At 44.1% G+C, this 17,500-nt stretch overlaps 1 protein-coding gene across 1 annotated transcript in view; it reads right to left on the bottom strand.

The window, feature by feature from the left end:
* pi4kaa (phosphatidylinositol 4-kinase, catalytic, alpha a) overlaps positions 1-17,500 on the bottom strand; it is a 55,029-nt gene that overhangs the window by 19,576 nt on the left and 17,953 nt on the right. Inside the window, 18 exon segments of the mRNA XM_048235664.1 lie at positions 687-886; positions 1,646-1,725; positions 2,459-2,608; positions 4,406-4,533; positions 5,076-5,183; positions 5,334-5,485; positions 5,814-5,836; positions 5,839-5,971; positions 11,896-12,023; positions 12,362-12,518; positions 12,776-12,868; positions 13,897-14,016; positions 14,430-14,519; positions 15,005-15,088; positions 15,395-15,476; positions 16,180-16,304; positions 17,006-17,076; positions 17,208-17,290. Of these exon segments, the coding sequence (XP_048091621.1) occupies positions 687-886; positions 1,646-1,725; positions 2,459-2,608; positions 4,406-4,533; positions 5,076-5,183; positions 5,334-5,485; positions 5,814-5,836; positions 5,839-5,971; positions 11,896-12,023; positions 12,362-12,518; positions 12,776-12,868; positions 13,897-14,016; positions 14,430-14,519; positions 15,005-15,088; positions 15,395-15,476; positions 16,180-16,304; positions 17,006-17,076; positions 17,208-17,290 (2,007 nt within the window).

Below are 17,500 nucleotides of genomic sequence, written 5' to 3'. Positions count from 1 at the left end.
TCATGCAGCTCTGGAAAACACGCAGTGTCTTGTGCATGAACTAAATGTGGGAGTACAAACTCATCAGACTCATCTATGTTTGCGCTTAAGATTTTGCTCATCGTATTAAATTAGCTAATAGATTTAGCTAAGTAATTCAATTAGCTTTAGTTAGACTTTAGACTTTGCAAATCATCTTTTCAAGTAGGGCAATGTGTTAGAATGACACAAAAAGGCAATGTATCCATTCATGATGTCCTTTTGCGAACGTTTCCATCTCACAACAAAAGGACTACAAGCACTGAGAATAGTGAGAGGAACAGTGATTTGAGGTGGGTTTTTTTGGCATGTAGAGTTCAGGTTAGTAGACGCAAGTGGGCAGCACACCCATCAGATCAAACAAATCAGGCGTCTGTATGTACAGAACAAATATTTGAACTGTACCTGTGTACACAAGAGAATGGATACATGTGGGGCCCCATTCTAAATGTTTTGTAGATCTAGGTGAATCAGTGTGTGTGTGTGTGTGTGTGTGTGGCAGGTAGTGTATGTCTGTATACATCTGGCAGGTTGCTGTATAGCTTAATAGGCGACCAGGGCAGAGTATGTTTACTTGTGGGAGTGTGTGGCGGCAGTACCATATGTGTGTGTGTGTGTGTGTGTGTGTGTGTGTGTGTGTGTGTGTGTGTGTGTGTGTGTGGGGGTACCTGGCGGGCAGCTGCATGGCCAGGTAAGGGGCGATGTTCCACGCCAGGTTGACGTTGTCCTTCCACTGCTTTTCGCTCAGGCTGATGTACTTGGACCTCCAGTTGGCAATGCTGGTCTCCACCGACTGTTCCACTGAGATGGCCAGCTCCTGGGTGGACAGTGGGTTGTACCAGGTGGTCAGACGCTCGATCTCGCTGGCCTGGGACGGAGGACAGACAGACAGACAGAGAACATCAGTCAGTGGAGTTTCAAGAGAGGAGAGGAGAAGAGAGGAGGAGAGTCAATAGCCAGGTGATGAGAAGGGAGGATAAGAGGAGAGGACAGGAAGAGAGGAGATGAGAGGAAGAGAGGAGAGGAGAGGAAGAGAGCAGAGGAGAGGAGAGGAAGAGAGCAGAGGAGAGGAAGACAGGAGATGAGAGGAAGAGAGGAGAGGAGAGGAAGAGAGCAGAGGAGAGGAGAGGAAGAGAGCAGAGGAGAGGAAGACAGGAGGAGGAGAGGAAGAGAGGAGAGGAGAGGAAGAGAGGAGAGGAGAGGAGAGGAAGAGAGCAGAGGAGAGGAAGAGAGGAGAGGAGAGGAGAGGAGAGGAAGAGAGGAGAGGAGAGGGAGAGAGAGGAAGAGAGCAGAGGAGAGGAAGACAGGAGAGGAGAGGAGAGGAAGAGAGCAGAGGAGAGGAAGAGAGGAGAGGAGGGGAAGAGAGGAGATGAGAGGAAGAGAGGAGAGGAGAGGAGAGGAAGAGAGGAGAGGAGAGGAGAGGAGAGGAGAGGAGAGGAAGAGAGAGAGGAGAGGAAGAGAGCAGAGGAGAGGAAGACAGGAGATGAGAAAAAGAGAGGAGAGGAAGAGAGGAGATGAGAAGGGAGGATAAGAGGAGAGGAAGAGAGGAGAGGAGATGAGAGGAAGAGAGAAGAGGGGAGGAGAACAAGAGAAGAAAGGAGGAGTGGAGAGGAGGAGGAGGGAATACCAGTAGTGCCAGCAGCAGAGTCCTGCGTCTCATGTAGTACTTGTGGAGCTGAGTTCCTCGGTTGCTCTTCTTTGACATGCCTGCATGGAACGACACATAGCAACCAATGTACAACTAATCGCCACTAAAAACACCCCACACGCAAATATTCACAGTTATTATGATACAGTATATGGCATTTCCCCGAGCGCCTCTGTTGATGCAGGCAGCTCACTGCGCCGGGATTAGTGTGTGCTTCACCTCACTGTGTGTTCACTGTGTGCTGAGTGCGTGTTTCACTAATTCACAGATTGGGATAAATGCAGAGACCAAATTTCCCTCACGGGATCAAAAAGTATATATACTTATACTTATACATTCATGTGCCTTCATATTGTAGTGTACTTTTTTTTTTGAAAGTGACAACATTCAACTTCTAGTCAGTGTGGTAGGAGGAAACTGTAGTCATGTACAACACAGAGGGGGCCTAGTGGTGGCCAATCATTATCCCCATTTCTTATGATATGGTGTGTGGCCTTCATACTGTAGTGTTAACATGCATGAAGCACAGGTGGAACACTGAGAGGCCTGGTGGTGGTCACTGAGCTGTAACCGTGTGTGTGTGTGTGTGTGTGTGTGTGTGTGTGTGTGTGATAGATAGATAGATAAATAGATAGATACTTTATTGATCCACAAGGGGAAATTCAAGATGTGTGTGTGTGTGTGTGTGTGTGTGTGTGTGATAAATAGATAGATACTTTATTGATCCCCAAGGGGAAATTCAAGATGTGTGTGTGCGTGTGCGTGTGCGTGCGTGTGCGTGTGTAACCGTACCTGACTTCTTGGAGGCGGTGGACATGCCACTGGAGAGAGGGTAGGTGTTGATCCAGCCCTGGCCGGTCTGCTGCCGGGTGCCCCCGTCCATGCTCCGCGGGTCAGTCGCGTTCATCACCGACAGGCTGTTCAGAGATGGGTCCTGTTGGTCTGCCAGGGGCCACGCACACACACACACACACGCACACACACACACACACGCACGCGCACACACACACACACACACACACACACCACACGCACACGCACACGCACACACACACGCACACACACAACTGTCAGAGGATATGCAACCATGTGCTCTCAACCCTCATGTGCCTCTCCTGGGCTCTCTGTCTTGCCTCCGCTGTACCTGAGCTCTCATGGGCTCTCTGTCTCTGTGTGTGTCTCTCTTTCTGCCAAAATTCCTCTCTTTCCACTCCTCCTTTGAATGTTAAAGATGACAAAATGTCAGGAATAAAGCCCTGTGGATTCACCTAGACCAGAGCCAAATCCTAAAAATTACAGCTGCTTGATAACCCCAGTGATATGCTTTGTTCTGTTGGTGATGTTGTTTTTGACTGTAAATAGGCTTGGTTGTTGATTGGCCACTATGGGGAAAGTCCCCCCCCCCTATAACACTTGGAACTTAACATCTCTCCACTGTATATCTGAAAGGACATCTCACTTATGCTCATAGATAGATAGATAGATAGATAGATAGATAGATAGATAGATATGATATGATACTTTATTGATCCCTAGGGGAAATTCAAGTCATATATTCATATATTTTACCAGCTTATTTCCAATCCTGTAACTCATTTTCTGAATTGATTCTCTGACTCTGACTAAAGCTCTGACAGCTAGCTTTACACAGCTAGGCTAGGCTTCATATCTGAATAGGGCACAATATCACCAAACGTATTCTACCAACATGCTCAATCAACTAATACTACTTCTTCACAACACAATGACTTGGATGTGATGATTTGATTTGCACCACAATAAGTGGAGAAAAGGGGTTCTTGCTCTTTAATCGGGAACCAATTGCAGTCATTTTCATTTCATACAAATTTCTAGAGCTCTATTTTTGCTGTCTATTTTATCCTTTGAGTTGCTTTGCCTAAACGTCAGTTAGTGTCCAACTTTTGTCTGGACTGCTCAACAGATCAGCCTCTCATAAGGGGGAAATGATGAGGATGATGTTTGTTATGGGAGACTGAACTTACGCAGAGAAGAGATTTAGAGAACATTTGTGTAATTTTTCATGTTTGTGACTGTGCTAGCAGAACTTTAACAAATGATTGTATCACTGTCAACATTTTTGCAGACCATTTACTGAATTCAAAGGTTTCCAGGCCTGGGTTTTTTAAACGCCTTCATTTCCCAGCATTCCCCAGGCCTGTGCAAGAACCCTGGGATATGCCACTGGAGGCCGGGTGGAGGTCTACTGGTTCTCTGAAATGGTCATGCAGCTACAGCATATCTACCAACTGTGATACCAGCAATGGCATTGTGGGCATGGCTCATGTTCTTATCGATGAGGTGACGAAGAATGATCTCCGATGGAGTGGTGTTGAGGAGGGAGGGAGGGAGGGAGGAAGGGCGTTGGAGGTGAAGGACTGAGAGATCTCTCTCTCTTTCAAACCTGTTTCTCAATTTGTTTTCCGAGCGACAAATTGACAAATCAGGAGGAAAGGAAGTTCATGATGATCGCCGTGCAGTTGGCTTGATTTTTTTCTTTTTTCACGACTGGGCTTTTTTTTCAAATTTGCCACACATACAAATGCAGCAAATTTGGCCCGCTGTGAAAACATGCTCCCGCCGCTTTGGCGATGAAGAAAACTGCAGCGCTTGCAAGAGAGGGCTTACTCAAAATCGATATCGGAGAAGTGCTGGAAACAATTAGCGATCCGAAAATCCCGGCAGAGAGGGTGCTCGGGGGGGGATTGGCGCCAAGCTCACCAGGTGGCACCAGCTGGCAGGCCGCCAGGTACTTCTTGTCCGACAGAATGCTGGCATAGAACTTGATCATAATGCTGATGTCCTCCCTCAGGCGTTTGTCCCCTTGTGTGGGGAACTTAGGAGCGACGCTGGGGAGAGAAGGCCAGAGTCAGGGTTTGAGGTGGGTGGTGTGGGGACATGGCCATTATCATGAAATCAAACCACAGCACCAGAATCACAGTCATTCTATATAGACGCTTTCAACTACGTAAACAATCATGTCTGTTCCAAAGGCACTTCCTGTGGCACCGAAATCAACACTGAGCTAACAGTATCTCCGAGGTAAACAAAAAGGAAAGTTGACACATAGTTCACAGTTGACATTTTGTAAAGCTCTATGCTATAGTAGAAAACATTTGCATTTGTTTCCAACATTTAAACTGGAAACCCTCTAGGGACAGATTGAAAGGGTCTACAGTAATTTCCTGTGTATTAAGTTAAAAAAAAACCATAAAACCATATTAACTGCCTCATAGCTGAATACATTTTGCAAGATCAATGTATAAACCTTGGCTAATAGTTAGGAAATTACGGTATATGTATTCATGTATTCATGTATTTCAATACTATGACTGAGTCTCCTGCACATGAAATGAGGGTTAGAGGTCACCTGGCTTATCAGAAACAGTACCTGAAGTAGTCAAAAGCTGTGGAGTAGATCTTTTCACGCAGAACGTTCCGGATGGTAGCGTTGGTGACCATGTCCGAGTGCAGCAGAGCTAGACCCAGAGACAGCAGCCTGAGAGAAAGCGAGGAAAACACACACACACACACACACAGAAAATGGTGATGCTCCAGAATTCCCTGAGGAGTAACACTGACATACTCACAGTTCACATCACAAGCAACCCAAGCCGTGCGACTTCACAGCCAGCGTGGGGTGTTTCACCTGAAGCGCGGTCCAATGGCGGCCACGTGCCGGTTGAGGCTGCTCTTGGGTCCACCTACGCTGAGCGCAAGCGAGCGCTGGAGCAGACTGCCGAAAATCTCCACCTGGTCCACACTGCAGTACTTTGCAATCTCAAACCTCTGGACCAGGAACTACAGGACAGAGGGACACAAGCACAGGTCTGAGGTGACGAGTCTTCTTGAGACAGACCAGACAAGGCAGACAAGGTGTCCAAGGAGCATAACAGACACACAGGAAAAAACAGCAAGGATGTATTAGTGCATCTCTCCATGCTTATGTACCACTTTTTTTACCGCTAACGTGCTAAATCTCTAGTCCCGTGTCCTGCTAAGGAGACTAAAAACAACAGGATATGATGACCCTGGATTGGAGAACTGGTTATCAGTGTAACAAACATTTGTGTAAACCAGACGCAACAACAAAAAAGAATTCCAGCCGCCACCCTGACTCGGTGCTCACCTCAATCCAGATGTGGTGCGGGTGATGTTGGGGGGGCACGGCACGGGCTGACTCTCCTCGGAGGCGGCCAGCGGGTCGGCCTCCACCTGGGCGTCCGAGAAGAGCCCCATCTTCAGCTCCACAGTCATCTGCCACGCCCCGGCCATCTCACGCATGAACTGCGGCAGAACGCAGAGGACAAAAAGACCACAGCCCGTTTTAGAGCTCAGTCACATCTTATAATGCCCAGTCCTCACTCATAACATTAATGTCTACTTAAAGGTCCGACTCAGAACCCACCTATCTGTAAAGGCTTCTCTCTCCAGGTGATGCCTCAGATTCAACAAAAATGGGCATTCGAACATAGAGATTAATTTACTACCTTGCTTTTTTTTCAATATTTTTTTAGTCAATCGACATCAAGGAGAATTAACGACTGTCACACCACTATAAATATTAGATAGACTAATGGCTATTCAACAGGAAGTGCCAGAATCGCATTGATTAAAAGTCAACTCGTGATACTATTTAATCTATTGGCTAGTGCCAGAATCGTGTCGCAGAGATTCAAAATGGAGATTCAAAATGGCAGAATAGCTTCAGAATTGAAAGGCAGCAACTGTGGAAGGTTTAGTACCTGTGGAATATATTTAAGTGAAGGACATATGAGTAATACTTAAAATCGTTCGTGTTATTTTTTTGTTAATTCACAAATCTTTACAGTTACAAATCCTGATACACACACACAATACGTACGAGACGCTTCTCATCCCTAAGGTGGTGCAAAAGTTTGTGCACTTGCAGAAAAGATTTGTAACTGTAGGACAACTTTTTGTGCGCAGAATATTGATTTGTAATTGTAGAATATTTTTTTTAATGGTAAAATATTTTTAACTGTAGGATGATTTGTATCTGTAAAACCGATCCGTACCCATAGAATAGATTTGTAATTTTGACAATTACTTGTACGGATCATTTTTACAGTTACAAATAATTTCTACAGTTTCAAAATGTGATACACAGGTACAAAACATTTGAGTCTAATATTCTTCCGTAGAAATCCCCTATAGAGACAGGTCCTCCTCTCATATTATTTTTATTAGAATATTATTTCTGCTGAAAAAACTGCTGGTTTCATCTCAAGCATGCACACATTATGAACGCATTTACAGATGCTTTTTTTCTTCTTCTATGTACCCAGTCACCGACATTCAAAGAAACGGAATATGCAGTTTGCAAAGTACTGGGAAAGGCTGGCAAGCAAGCCTATTCACTTCCCTGTTCGGTAGGCTAGGCCAGCAACACACTCCGGAGAGATGCAAACAAATGAACTTAACGTGTATTTCCTCCTGATTGCGAAAACGTTTCCTTTCTTTTTCTGTCAGTCCGTAGTTCCTTCATAAATTGCGCAGAAAATTATCAGACGAGTGAAAGAAGCACCGGGCATAATTTGACCAACACTGTCCACTTCCATGGTTTCTGAAACGCTATGCTGCTAAGGGACTGACATTTTCATTAAAGTAAAACCAAAGACTTTTTTGTACCTTAAAATAATGTTTCCAAAATCGTTTCAGTGGTTCATCAACTCGTAACAGGGTGAACGGCACCTCTGCATTCGCTTTACGACCCTCTATCGGCTATAACTGCACTATGGAAGTTTGCCAGATCGGGTAGCGGATCTGTAGTTCGATGGAATGAGACATAAGAAACTACAAATTTGACTTGCTTCTGATGTCGCAATCCATCATACTTTCATAAAATCATGCAACATACTCTACCTTGTCTGTAGACATCGTTATTTGCAAAGCCGGTGCTGGAAAATCAAATAACGTGCGTGCGACAGAGGAAAAGTGCTTTGGTGTTGCTTTAAAGCAGTTATTTTAGAGTGCATTACGCCTTTGGTCGGCAAGACTGGGCTTGAGGATGCGTTGAAGATGCTTTGGTGTGTAAGATGTTGACTGGAAGTTGTTTTGTATTTTTGCCCCTGAAGTGGGGGAAAAAACAATTGTCTTATTGGTTGATATGGGTGTGTGCGATTGTGACAATAATAAGCAGAGAATGACATTGACCATTTTCTCTATCTCCTGTTGCTATGTCACTTTTCAAGTCCAGGCATTCAGACCATGTTTGATGAAAATGGAGGGCAGACGCACAATATTGTCCGGGTGCATCGTAGGCTATAAATGCCCTCCGCTGGCTGCAGATAATTGTAGTTTACCAATAAACATAAATGCTAATCTGAGGTACCTGTCTAGTTTTATTCCATAAATGTATTGTTTTTATAGACGTTATTGGCATGCGCGATCAAGAGCTTCCATGTACGCTTGTGGCTGTTGACATGAATCAAACATGTTCTGAATGCATTTTTTAAAATCCCGCTACCGCAGTCCACCTTACCGTGATCACAGAATTACCACTAGGCCTACACCCCTGCTTAGGTTGAGCTGCTGCTGAGTGCCTCACATTGAGGAAGTGAAATCTGATTTCTCCTGAAAGGCCTGTACTTGAAAAGTGACATAGCAACAGGAGATTAAAAGAAATAATCAATGCCATTCTCAGCTTATTATTGTCACAATCGCACACCCCCATATCAACCAATAAGCCAATTCTTTTTCCCCAATTCAGGGGCAAAAATAATAAACAAACATCAACACCAAAGCTTCCTCAGGTCCAATCTTGCCGACCAAAGGTGTAATGCACTCTAAAACTAGATGTACCGCATAGCGGTACAAAATATGACCGCCGCTCAGTCCTGTACATCCGTCTAGCGAAAAAAAATAAATCACACTTCAATTTGTCTCCATATTTTACTCCATCCCCACTCTTGAAACTTTTGTGTATGCTTGTTTGGCATGCCTGAGTGTGTGCGGGCTGCACAGAAAGTACCCTACTGGTGCTGAAAAGGTGAATAGATTGTAGAATAGCCAAAGAAGATGTAGAATTGTTATAAAACCTTTAAAATCTCTAAACAATCACAAGTAGGGCAGTTCATCACAGTTCATCCATTGCAACTGGATTGATGAAAGGTCACTTACACCTGTAGGCTACATTGTATTTGGGAAAAGCAAAAGGTATCAGCATAATGTTATTTATTTATTTATTTTTATGTATTTATAAACAAAAACATCTCTGTCAGTTCCATGCCGTTTTTCAACAGCTATCAAAACAAAGGTCATTTTTGGATGGATGGATTTTTGTGAATGTTTCTTCTTCTACATAAGATTTTAGTCATCTTTAGTTCATGTAATACTTTATTGTCAATGCACAAATTAAGTAACAGTAGTCTGAAACGCTATTGTTAATGCACAAATTAAGTAACAGTAGCCTAGTCTGAAACTAAGTGCTGTTTTACATCTAACCAGTGGTGCAAATAACTGACATGTCCAAATGGGCCTTGATGAAATGCGCCGCTAGACTGTTCATACACATTTTAACGGGCCAACGCTGAAGAGCTTTTGTCCGCTATTGTTAGTGCAAATATAGGCTGATTCATGTTCCCTTGCATTGTTTAACTGAGGTCCATGGCTAGTCTGGCTTTCATCAGACCAAGCTCATCTTTTAAGAAATCAAAAATAAATGGCAGATCAGGCTGGGTTCACCCAGCCTAGTCCATAGGCACCCGATATTGTTTAATTTTCCGATTGAGATATACACGCCTGGCTATTCTAAATGCAAAAAATGCATCAGGGAGTTATGACAAAACGGTAACTAACAAACTAGATCCTAATAGAAAGTTGTTAGCTTCCCCTAAGCTACAGGTAGGATTATAGGTAGGCCTATTGACAACATAAATTGTCAATAGGCTATGCTGGCTTACACAAATAAAATCTCCTTTGAAACCAATGGCTTACTTTACAGTATCAAGCGGACTTAAACTGTCATATCGCATTAAAAGTTGTAATAACATTCACGCAGCTCCATGAGTCAATGAAAGCAAATGAAGTAGCCACTTCTAAATGGGACCTACTACACAGTAGCTTAAGGTGTTTTGCTAAAACAGCCATAATGAAATGAAGGTGTCATTGTTTGATACTTCACACACACGCTTTTTAATTTCACAGACTACAACTACCAAGCTGTAATCAAAGCACATCGATTCCCCTCTCACACCCTGCACCACTTAAAACAAAATAAACAGGCGCCTCAGTCTCAAGCATGTATAGGCAAAACTGCATCAGACCGGTGTAACGTTGGTAAATCTTCCATTGCACAGAATGATTTTGTAGCACGCGGCAATAAATGACAGTCGAAAGATACAAACAGTGCTGCTATACATTTGTTTATATAACCGCATTTATAGTTTTCTACAAATGCAATAAATCAAATGCCTCCATCACTCAACCAACGCTTAACGGTAACATTACCTAGGTCCTTATTGATATTACAAGATTAACGCATCTGCAGTAAAACCAAGCATGTCCGATAAACATCCTCAGATTTATTTCGCTTCAAGAAGAAATGGGAATTACACTTCATGTGAACATCGGGCCCTATCCTTATTAGATGTTCAATGTAAATTACAGTCCTTGTATGAAGCGCCCATTGTTTTTCCAACCCCTTTAACTTCCAACAAAATTACGCCTCACTGCAACGAGCGCGCCATCTAGTGGACAAACGACTACTTCTCGCCAATACTGAAAATGCAGCCATGATGATGATGATGAATATTTATTTTGGCTTTCTTTTAATCCTACTGATTTTCATTTTTACCGGGGGCAAATCACAAATGAGTGATTATGAGCCAGGTTTATGTGGGCCCTTGAGACCAACATACCATAAAAGATTCACAGAGAACTGTGTTCGCCCTACCCTCCTTCGGGGTCCAGTCCAGCAGGGGGCTGCAGATGAAAACTCTAAAAAATGACGGTTCCATGCTATCCATATGGGGTACATGCTCACCAAGTTTTGTGTACCCCGGTCTTTCAGTGTCCCGGGAATCTTTGTTGGTGTACGCCACTAAATGTACACATAAATTATTTTATTGTAAGGCCCCCATGAACGAAAAGTACACAAAACTTGGCATGCATTCAGAGGGTGTCATAATGATCCTACACTTTTAATTTTGTGCAGTTTTGACCTTGTCAGCCAGAGATATTGAGATGAAAACACCTAATTTTATGCTTTTTAATTTTTAACTAGGTGGCGCTATACATGAAATAAGTGGTAATGGGATGGGTTGACATGCCCCTTAAGACCAACATACAAAAAAAAGGTGGACCTCCTAGGCCCCACGGTTCTCGAGATATTCACAGAAAACTGTCTCCCGCCACCTACAGGCCAGTTGGTGTATAGTAACATAAATTAATTTATTGTGTGGCCCCCATGAACGGAATTCCACAAAACTTGGCGTGCATACAGAGGGTGTCATAATGATCCTACACTTCCAATTTCGTGCAGTTTTGACTATGTTAGGTCACAGATACCTTCAATTACACCACCTCATTTTACTTTTTGTGTTTAACTAGGTGGCTTTATACATGAAATGAGTGGTTATGGAATGCGTTGACATGGCCCCTTGAGATCAACATACAAAAAATAATGGTCCTCCTAAACCACGGTTCTCGAGATATTCACAGAAAACTGTGTTCGCCCTACCCTCCTTTTCGGGGTGCAGTCCAGCGTGGGGGCTACAGATCAAAACGAAAAACGATGGTTCCATGCTATCCATATGGGTTACATGCCCACCAAGTTTGTCTACCCCGGGTCTTTCAGTGTCCCGAATCATTGACGGAAATTTGGACATGCGAAAAAAAAAAAAAAAAAAAAAAAAAAAAAAAAAAAATCTGACTAAACCTATATGACCGCCCGGCTGCGCCGGTCGTCATAATAACTGCTTTAATGAAAATGTCAATCCCTTAGGTTCAGGGATGTAGTGGAGGCTAAATGGAAATAAACTCAGTTTATCCACCTCTGAAATTTGGATAAGAGACAGGCATATTTTTCTAGTTCGTTTCCTAGTTCGTGGGACGCACCGATCCTGTCTCAAGTCTCCCCTTCCCACCACACATGATTTCAATCACTCAGGATCCAGCCACCTTTCCTAACCGAGCCCTAGGGACCCCTGGGTCACCAGCCATGGGGCAGGTGCTGGGCGATGACTCACCGGGACCTCGACTCCAGCGTGGGCAGCCAGTAGCCAGTCCCAGCAGGCGATGGCCGTCTCCATGCCGTGCTCAGTGAACATCTTCAGCGGAGACCAGCACAGATGGTGGAGCAGCTGAGGGTCGCACTCTACATAGTGTGGATACACACACACACACACACACACACAGTATGTTAACCATATGAGCCCTCTACATAGTGTGGATGAACACACACACATAGATATACATGTTAACGATATGCACACACACACACACACGCACGCACGTTAACCATATGAACACTCTACATTAGTGTGGATGAACACACACACACACACACATATACATGTTAACGATATGCACACACACACACATACACACAAACACACACCCACATGAGCATAAGCACTCTACATAGTGTGGATGAGCAACTGCCTTGTGCCAGGCTGCACAGTAAGATGTTAGTATCAGTAGGGTCCCACATGCCTTTGGAGCTGATGAGAAGAGCGGCCAGTTTGAACATGGCCTCGGTGAAGGTCTCAGGCTGGCCACTCTCCAGTGCGGCGTTCAGCTGCCCCATCATCAGCCGGTTCAGGTCTGACGTGCTGTGGGTCGCCTCGGCAAAGTTGATCATCCCAGCAACCTGGTCATGAGTCACACACACATACACACAAACGCATGCGCGCGCACGCGCGCACACACACACACACACACACACACACAGAGAGACACACAAAGAAACACACCATAACATATTTACATCAAAGGCCCTTTCATAAAGATGGATTTGGAGAGGTCATTAATATTCATAAGTGAGGATTTTAATCATGGCAAAGTGAACCAGGCAGGCACAGAAATAGGAAGAGACCAAGGAAATCTTAAAGGCCATGTGATGATTACCTCTCCAGCGTAACGGTTCCTGAGGTTGAGCGAGGCCATGAAGTTGGAGTAGTCTTTCTTCACACAGGCTGGCCTCTCAGTCAGCTGGGTCATCTAAAATCAACCATTTAGGTTTGAGAAATGCATGAAGCAACAGCTGGGTCATCTAAAATCAACCATTTAGGTTTGAGAAATGCATGAAGCAACAGCTGGGTCGTCTAAAATCAACCATTTAGCTATGAGGAAATGTATGGAGCCCATTTGGCTATGAGGAAATGCATGGAGCCCATTTGGCTATGAGGAAATGCATGGAGCAACAGCTGTCTTCCTGTACATGTGTCTGGGCCAGGCAGTATGGCTTCAAACTGAACTGAAGCCGTTTTCACAGCAACACTTGGCTTTACTCTACAAGTGTGATCAATAGCAATGGACCTGTCTATTTGCATTCTTGATGTCGGGATATTCCTACTGACAAACAACAACAACAACAACAACAACAACAACAACAACCAAGTGAAACTGGCCCTCATCTGGATTCAGCATCATCTCTCACCAGAGCAGGATCTAGACATCATTGTGACTGATGTGCAGGCAAACACACTGCCTGTGTCACCAAAAACACTAACTATACTGATAACTGAAAATGGACCTGACGATATCGTTCTTCATGGTGTTATCATTATAGCTTATGTGTGGACGTTGTCATTCATATTAGCTAGAGCGATACTTTTAGTTTATGTGTGGACGTTGTCATTTATATTAGCTAGAGTGATACTTTTAGTTTATGTGTGGACGTTGTCATTTATATTAGCTAGAGTGATACTTTTAGTTTATGTGTGGACGTTGTTATTCATATTAGCTGGAGCTATACTTTTTTTGCCGTTATCATTAAAGCTATCGTTCTTGGTGTGAACGTCCCTTAAGACACTCTCGCTGACCCAGAGGTGTTCCCGCGTCTCACCTTGAGCGTGGTGCCACTGAAAGAAATACCTGGCCAGGTGGAACTGACCCTCAGTATCGTCTTTCACCAGAGCAGTATCTAGCCACTGTGACTGATTGATGCGCAGACGAACACAATATCTGCCTGTGCGGTGTGTGTAAGACTAGTAACCGAGTGACCCGGCGGTGTGCCCATGCCTCACCCCGAGCGTGGTGCTCTGGCGGTTGTATCCGGCGAAGTGAAGAATGCTCTCGGTGGCCATGGCCAGGCCTGTGTGCTGGGACAGACCCGACACCCAGTTCTGGTGCTTGTTCAGGTACTCCTGTGAAGAGAGACGGCAGGACGAGAATGACCCAACTCCTCTGCAATTTGACCCCTATCTTACTCTAGTGGGACTACTTTACTGCAGCTGCCAAAGGCTTGTGCAAGCCAGGGCAGCAGGAGTGCTTAGTCCGGCGTCTGCTAATCTACCTGTTAGCAATGTAGGGACATTTGCTTATTTTCCTGCTAAATGTTAACAATAAATGTCAAATAATCTTTTACCACTGGATCATGACGTCATCAAACCACTAATATATTACGATAACGTAATTGACAATTGCATACTTTATTTAGCAATTCTTAAATATAAGGTTATAATATATAACGCTAAGTTTTATGTCTGCTACATGTTTTTGTTTTTAAAAGTCGCAACTTTTAAAGAACGCAGAGCTCTTTCTGCAAAGCGATACATACCTGCAGGTGGGACTTGGTGACGGATGGGGCCCATTTCATGGCCTCCTTCAAAATCTCCCCACAGCGAGCAGCAAAGTCCTTCACAATACTCTACAAGAGCAAGCAGGAGATACTGTGTTTCAGCACACATTTAATAGCTTCCTTCCTTCCAAGAGTGAGACCTCAGACACTACAGGTGCAAAATTATTGTACTCTTATTGAGAAACCAGAACAGTCAGATCTGACTCAAAATATTACCAATTTGAAGATAGAGAAGAAATGACTGCAGATACAATATGCCAATAAGAGCTAGTGTGTAATAAAGCCAATAGAGATTGAGAATGTGTCGTCATCATGGCATTTTCCCATTGGTGAACGCAAAGCGTTTTGGGGATCCGCGGCAATCCATGCCCATGTAAACCAATGTAAACGGCCAAACGTACCCATATTCTTGGTCACGTTTCTTAGCAATCTCTATACAGGAGCATTCTGGCAAATGCAAATATGAGTAGTACAATGCTATACTATTAGCCACAAAGAGCTCTCTGAGTGTGGGAGGGTAATTCATGCACTTGTTATGGGCGGTTGCTCTGTACCTCTCTGGCTTCGTAAGTGTCTGGTACAGTGATGCGGTAGGGTGTGTCTGGGATGTCGTAGTACGGCTGGTCTTTGTGGATGTCCTGCAGAAGGGCAGCGAAAACATTAGCCATCACTCAGGAGACAATAAACATTGTGACTGTACAGATGCAGTCCTTACTGAGCTACAGTAACATCAATATGCTCTTACACATTTACCAGTTACAGAGGTTTTCACTTCAGCGCATTTTATACAACCAAAGCTGGATTGTGTTCAGTATGAATATCTAAAGTTAAAGTTGCAACAGTGACGTTAGCATTGCTCCACCATGTCCGTACATATCACTGGAGGATTGAGGACTGAGGGAACAGACATGGACAGTGTGACAGTGAGGACAGACGTAACTCACAGCACTGAGGGACAGAGAGAGCGTCTGCAGGATGTCCAGCATGGTCTTCAGCACACGGCCGCTCCACAGCAGGTGAGGGAAGCTGAGGATAGAGAGAGAGGTCATCTCACACTCATGGGGAACATTAGGAGTTGATCAGGAGGCAGGGCTGCACAATTAATCAAATATCAATCCAAATCCCAATTGGAACTAATGCAATTAGCTAATCACAAAGGCTGCAATTAATCGTGCAGCTCGTCACTCCGTCAATCTTGTCACATCCATGATTATTATATTCATATTATATTCCTTGTGTGACAGACACTGAAGCTCAACTAACAGGAGGGCTGTGCTTCTCATGCACTAGGCATAATAACCAATCAGAAGTAGCCCAACTTAAAGTGAAATGTGGAATATTGAACTGAAGTTTGACTTTCATCAAGTATATCACAAATCAGATTGCAATACTGTCAGACAAATAGCCCTATTAGGAGGCTGTTATGGTAGACCTGAGTTTAACTTTCTGCCAAGTTTCAGTAGGTACAGTGACTGCTCAGATAATATACCTTAATCGTCTTTAATAGCAGAGCAATTAAAGACTGCTTTGATTTTCTTTTACGCGTGGGCTATAAGCGATGTTATCCAATATAAACACGACTCTTCGTAAAGATGACTCTTCAAGACTAAATCAACATCATGGGTGTCCTCATGAACAAACAGTTTCCTGCAGGGCGTCTTCAAAGAACGTTCTGCACAAATCTACATGGAAGGTGCAGCAGCCTTCAAGGTAGGAGAAAACCCCTTACGTCTCAGCCAGTCCAGACAGGTACTTGTCAGCCACTCTGCGGATGCGCTTGTGTATGTGGTTGAAGTTGACCAGCAGGAACTGGGCATGACGCTCCAGCTCCTCCTCGTGAGACTTCGTCTTGGACTGGAAGATGAGAGAATTTAAATCAGAATTCAATATCTTAAGTCTTACATTTTTTATAGTCGACGTAAGTAGCTTATGTCCACATGTTTCTTATTTATGTTTCTTATTATGTGTCCTTCTGTTCACAGCTAGAAGTATGGTTGGATAGAATAATTCAACAAAGTCAGCTGTTATATGTTTTTCCACCGAGTCATTCTGTTCCTTCCTTGTGTGACTGTCTTTAGAGATGAGAGGGAATATTATGGTTCCCCGTGTGTCACAGTTCTGCTTGGGTGTGGATCGCTAGTGTGGCACTGATCAAGGTGTGATTCAGTGTGGTCAACGTAAGCTGGGATCACTCATCTTACGCCAGCCTGGATAGTAAAGATACTTTAGCCCTGCCTATTTGCCTATTTGCTTGTTTAATTAGAGCAGCTGGGGGATCTTGATGTAAAGTCATGCTGTCTCTCCCTTGATCACATCAGTGTAAATAAAACTCTGTTCCTGTTTTTTCCTACCATTGCCTGAATGGGTCTTCATTCACCTGTATTATTAAAAATTACCACCAAAGAGGAATGAATGAAGGGTGAATCACTAGTAGTGGATTATGGGCAAATTTAACAGTGAGCTGGTATAAAGCTTTGCCAACAGCATACAATGGTGTTTCTTTTCTATTTTCTTTTACTACTACAGCCTCTTTATGCTTTACTGCCTGCACTTACCTTCTCAGCCATCATCAGAAGAAAGAGCTCAAAGACTTTATCGCCCACGGAGATGACACACTGCATCATCCCTGCAATCAAAGTGGAACACACACTCACATCAGACATTGTTTTGCTTTCAAACAGAACAGAAAGTTTAGCCTATTGAGAGTCTGGTGACAACATGTGTTTATGTGGCCCAAATTCTTTCCAGAGGACCCACCTGATTTGTCTTTCTGGATGGCTCGGTCTTCAAAGTATCGGAACATGACCTGGAAGCGGTCCGAGTCTTGGGAGCGAAGCACCCTGGAGGATGTTTAAAGAAGACGCTGTGAGTAAGCGGACATCCTCAGGTGGTTTACACTCCCTGCTCTCCAATTCAAACAGGGCTAAAAGGTCAACGGAAGGTCACAGGCCACTCAAACTAGGACACCCTGGGCCTGGGTGTTGTCCCAGGAGAGAGAGGCTTCCTCCTGTATCTCTGACCAGCCCTCTTCTGCAAACTGGACTTGCTCT

This window comes from Alosa alosa, chromosome 23 (assembly GCF_017589495.1).
Source record: "Alosa alosa isolate M-15738 ecotype Scorff River chromosome 23, AALO_Geno_1.1, whole genome shotgun sequence".
NCBI classification, from domain to species: Eukaryota; Metazoa; Chordata; class Actinopteri; order Clupeiformes; family Clupeidae; genus Alosa; species Alosa alosa.
The sequence above is the reverse complement of the archived record's forward strand: the minus strand, read 5'-3'. Positions and strand labels throughout refer to the sequence as shown.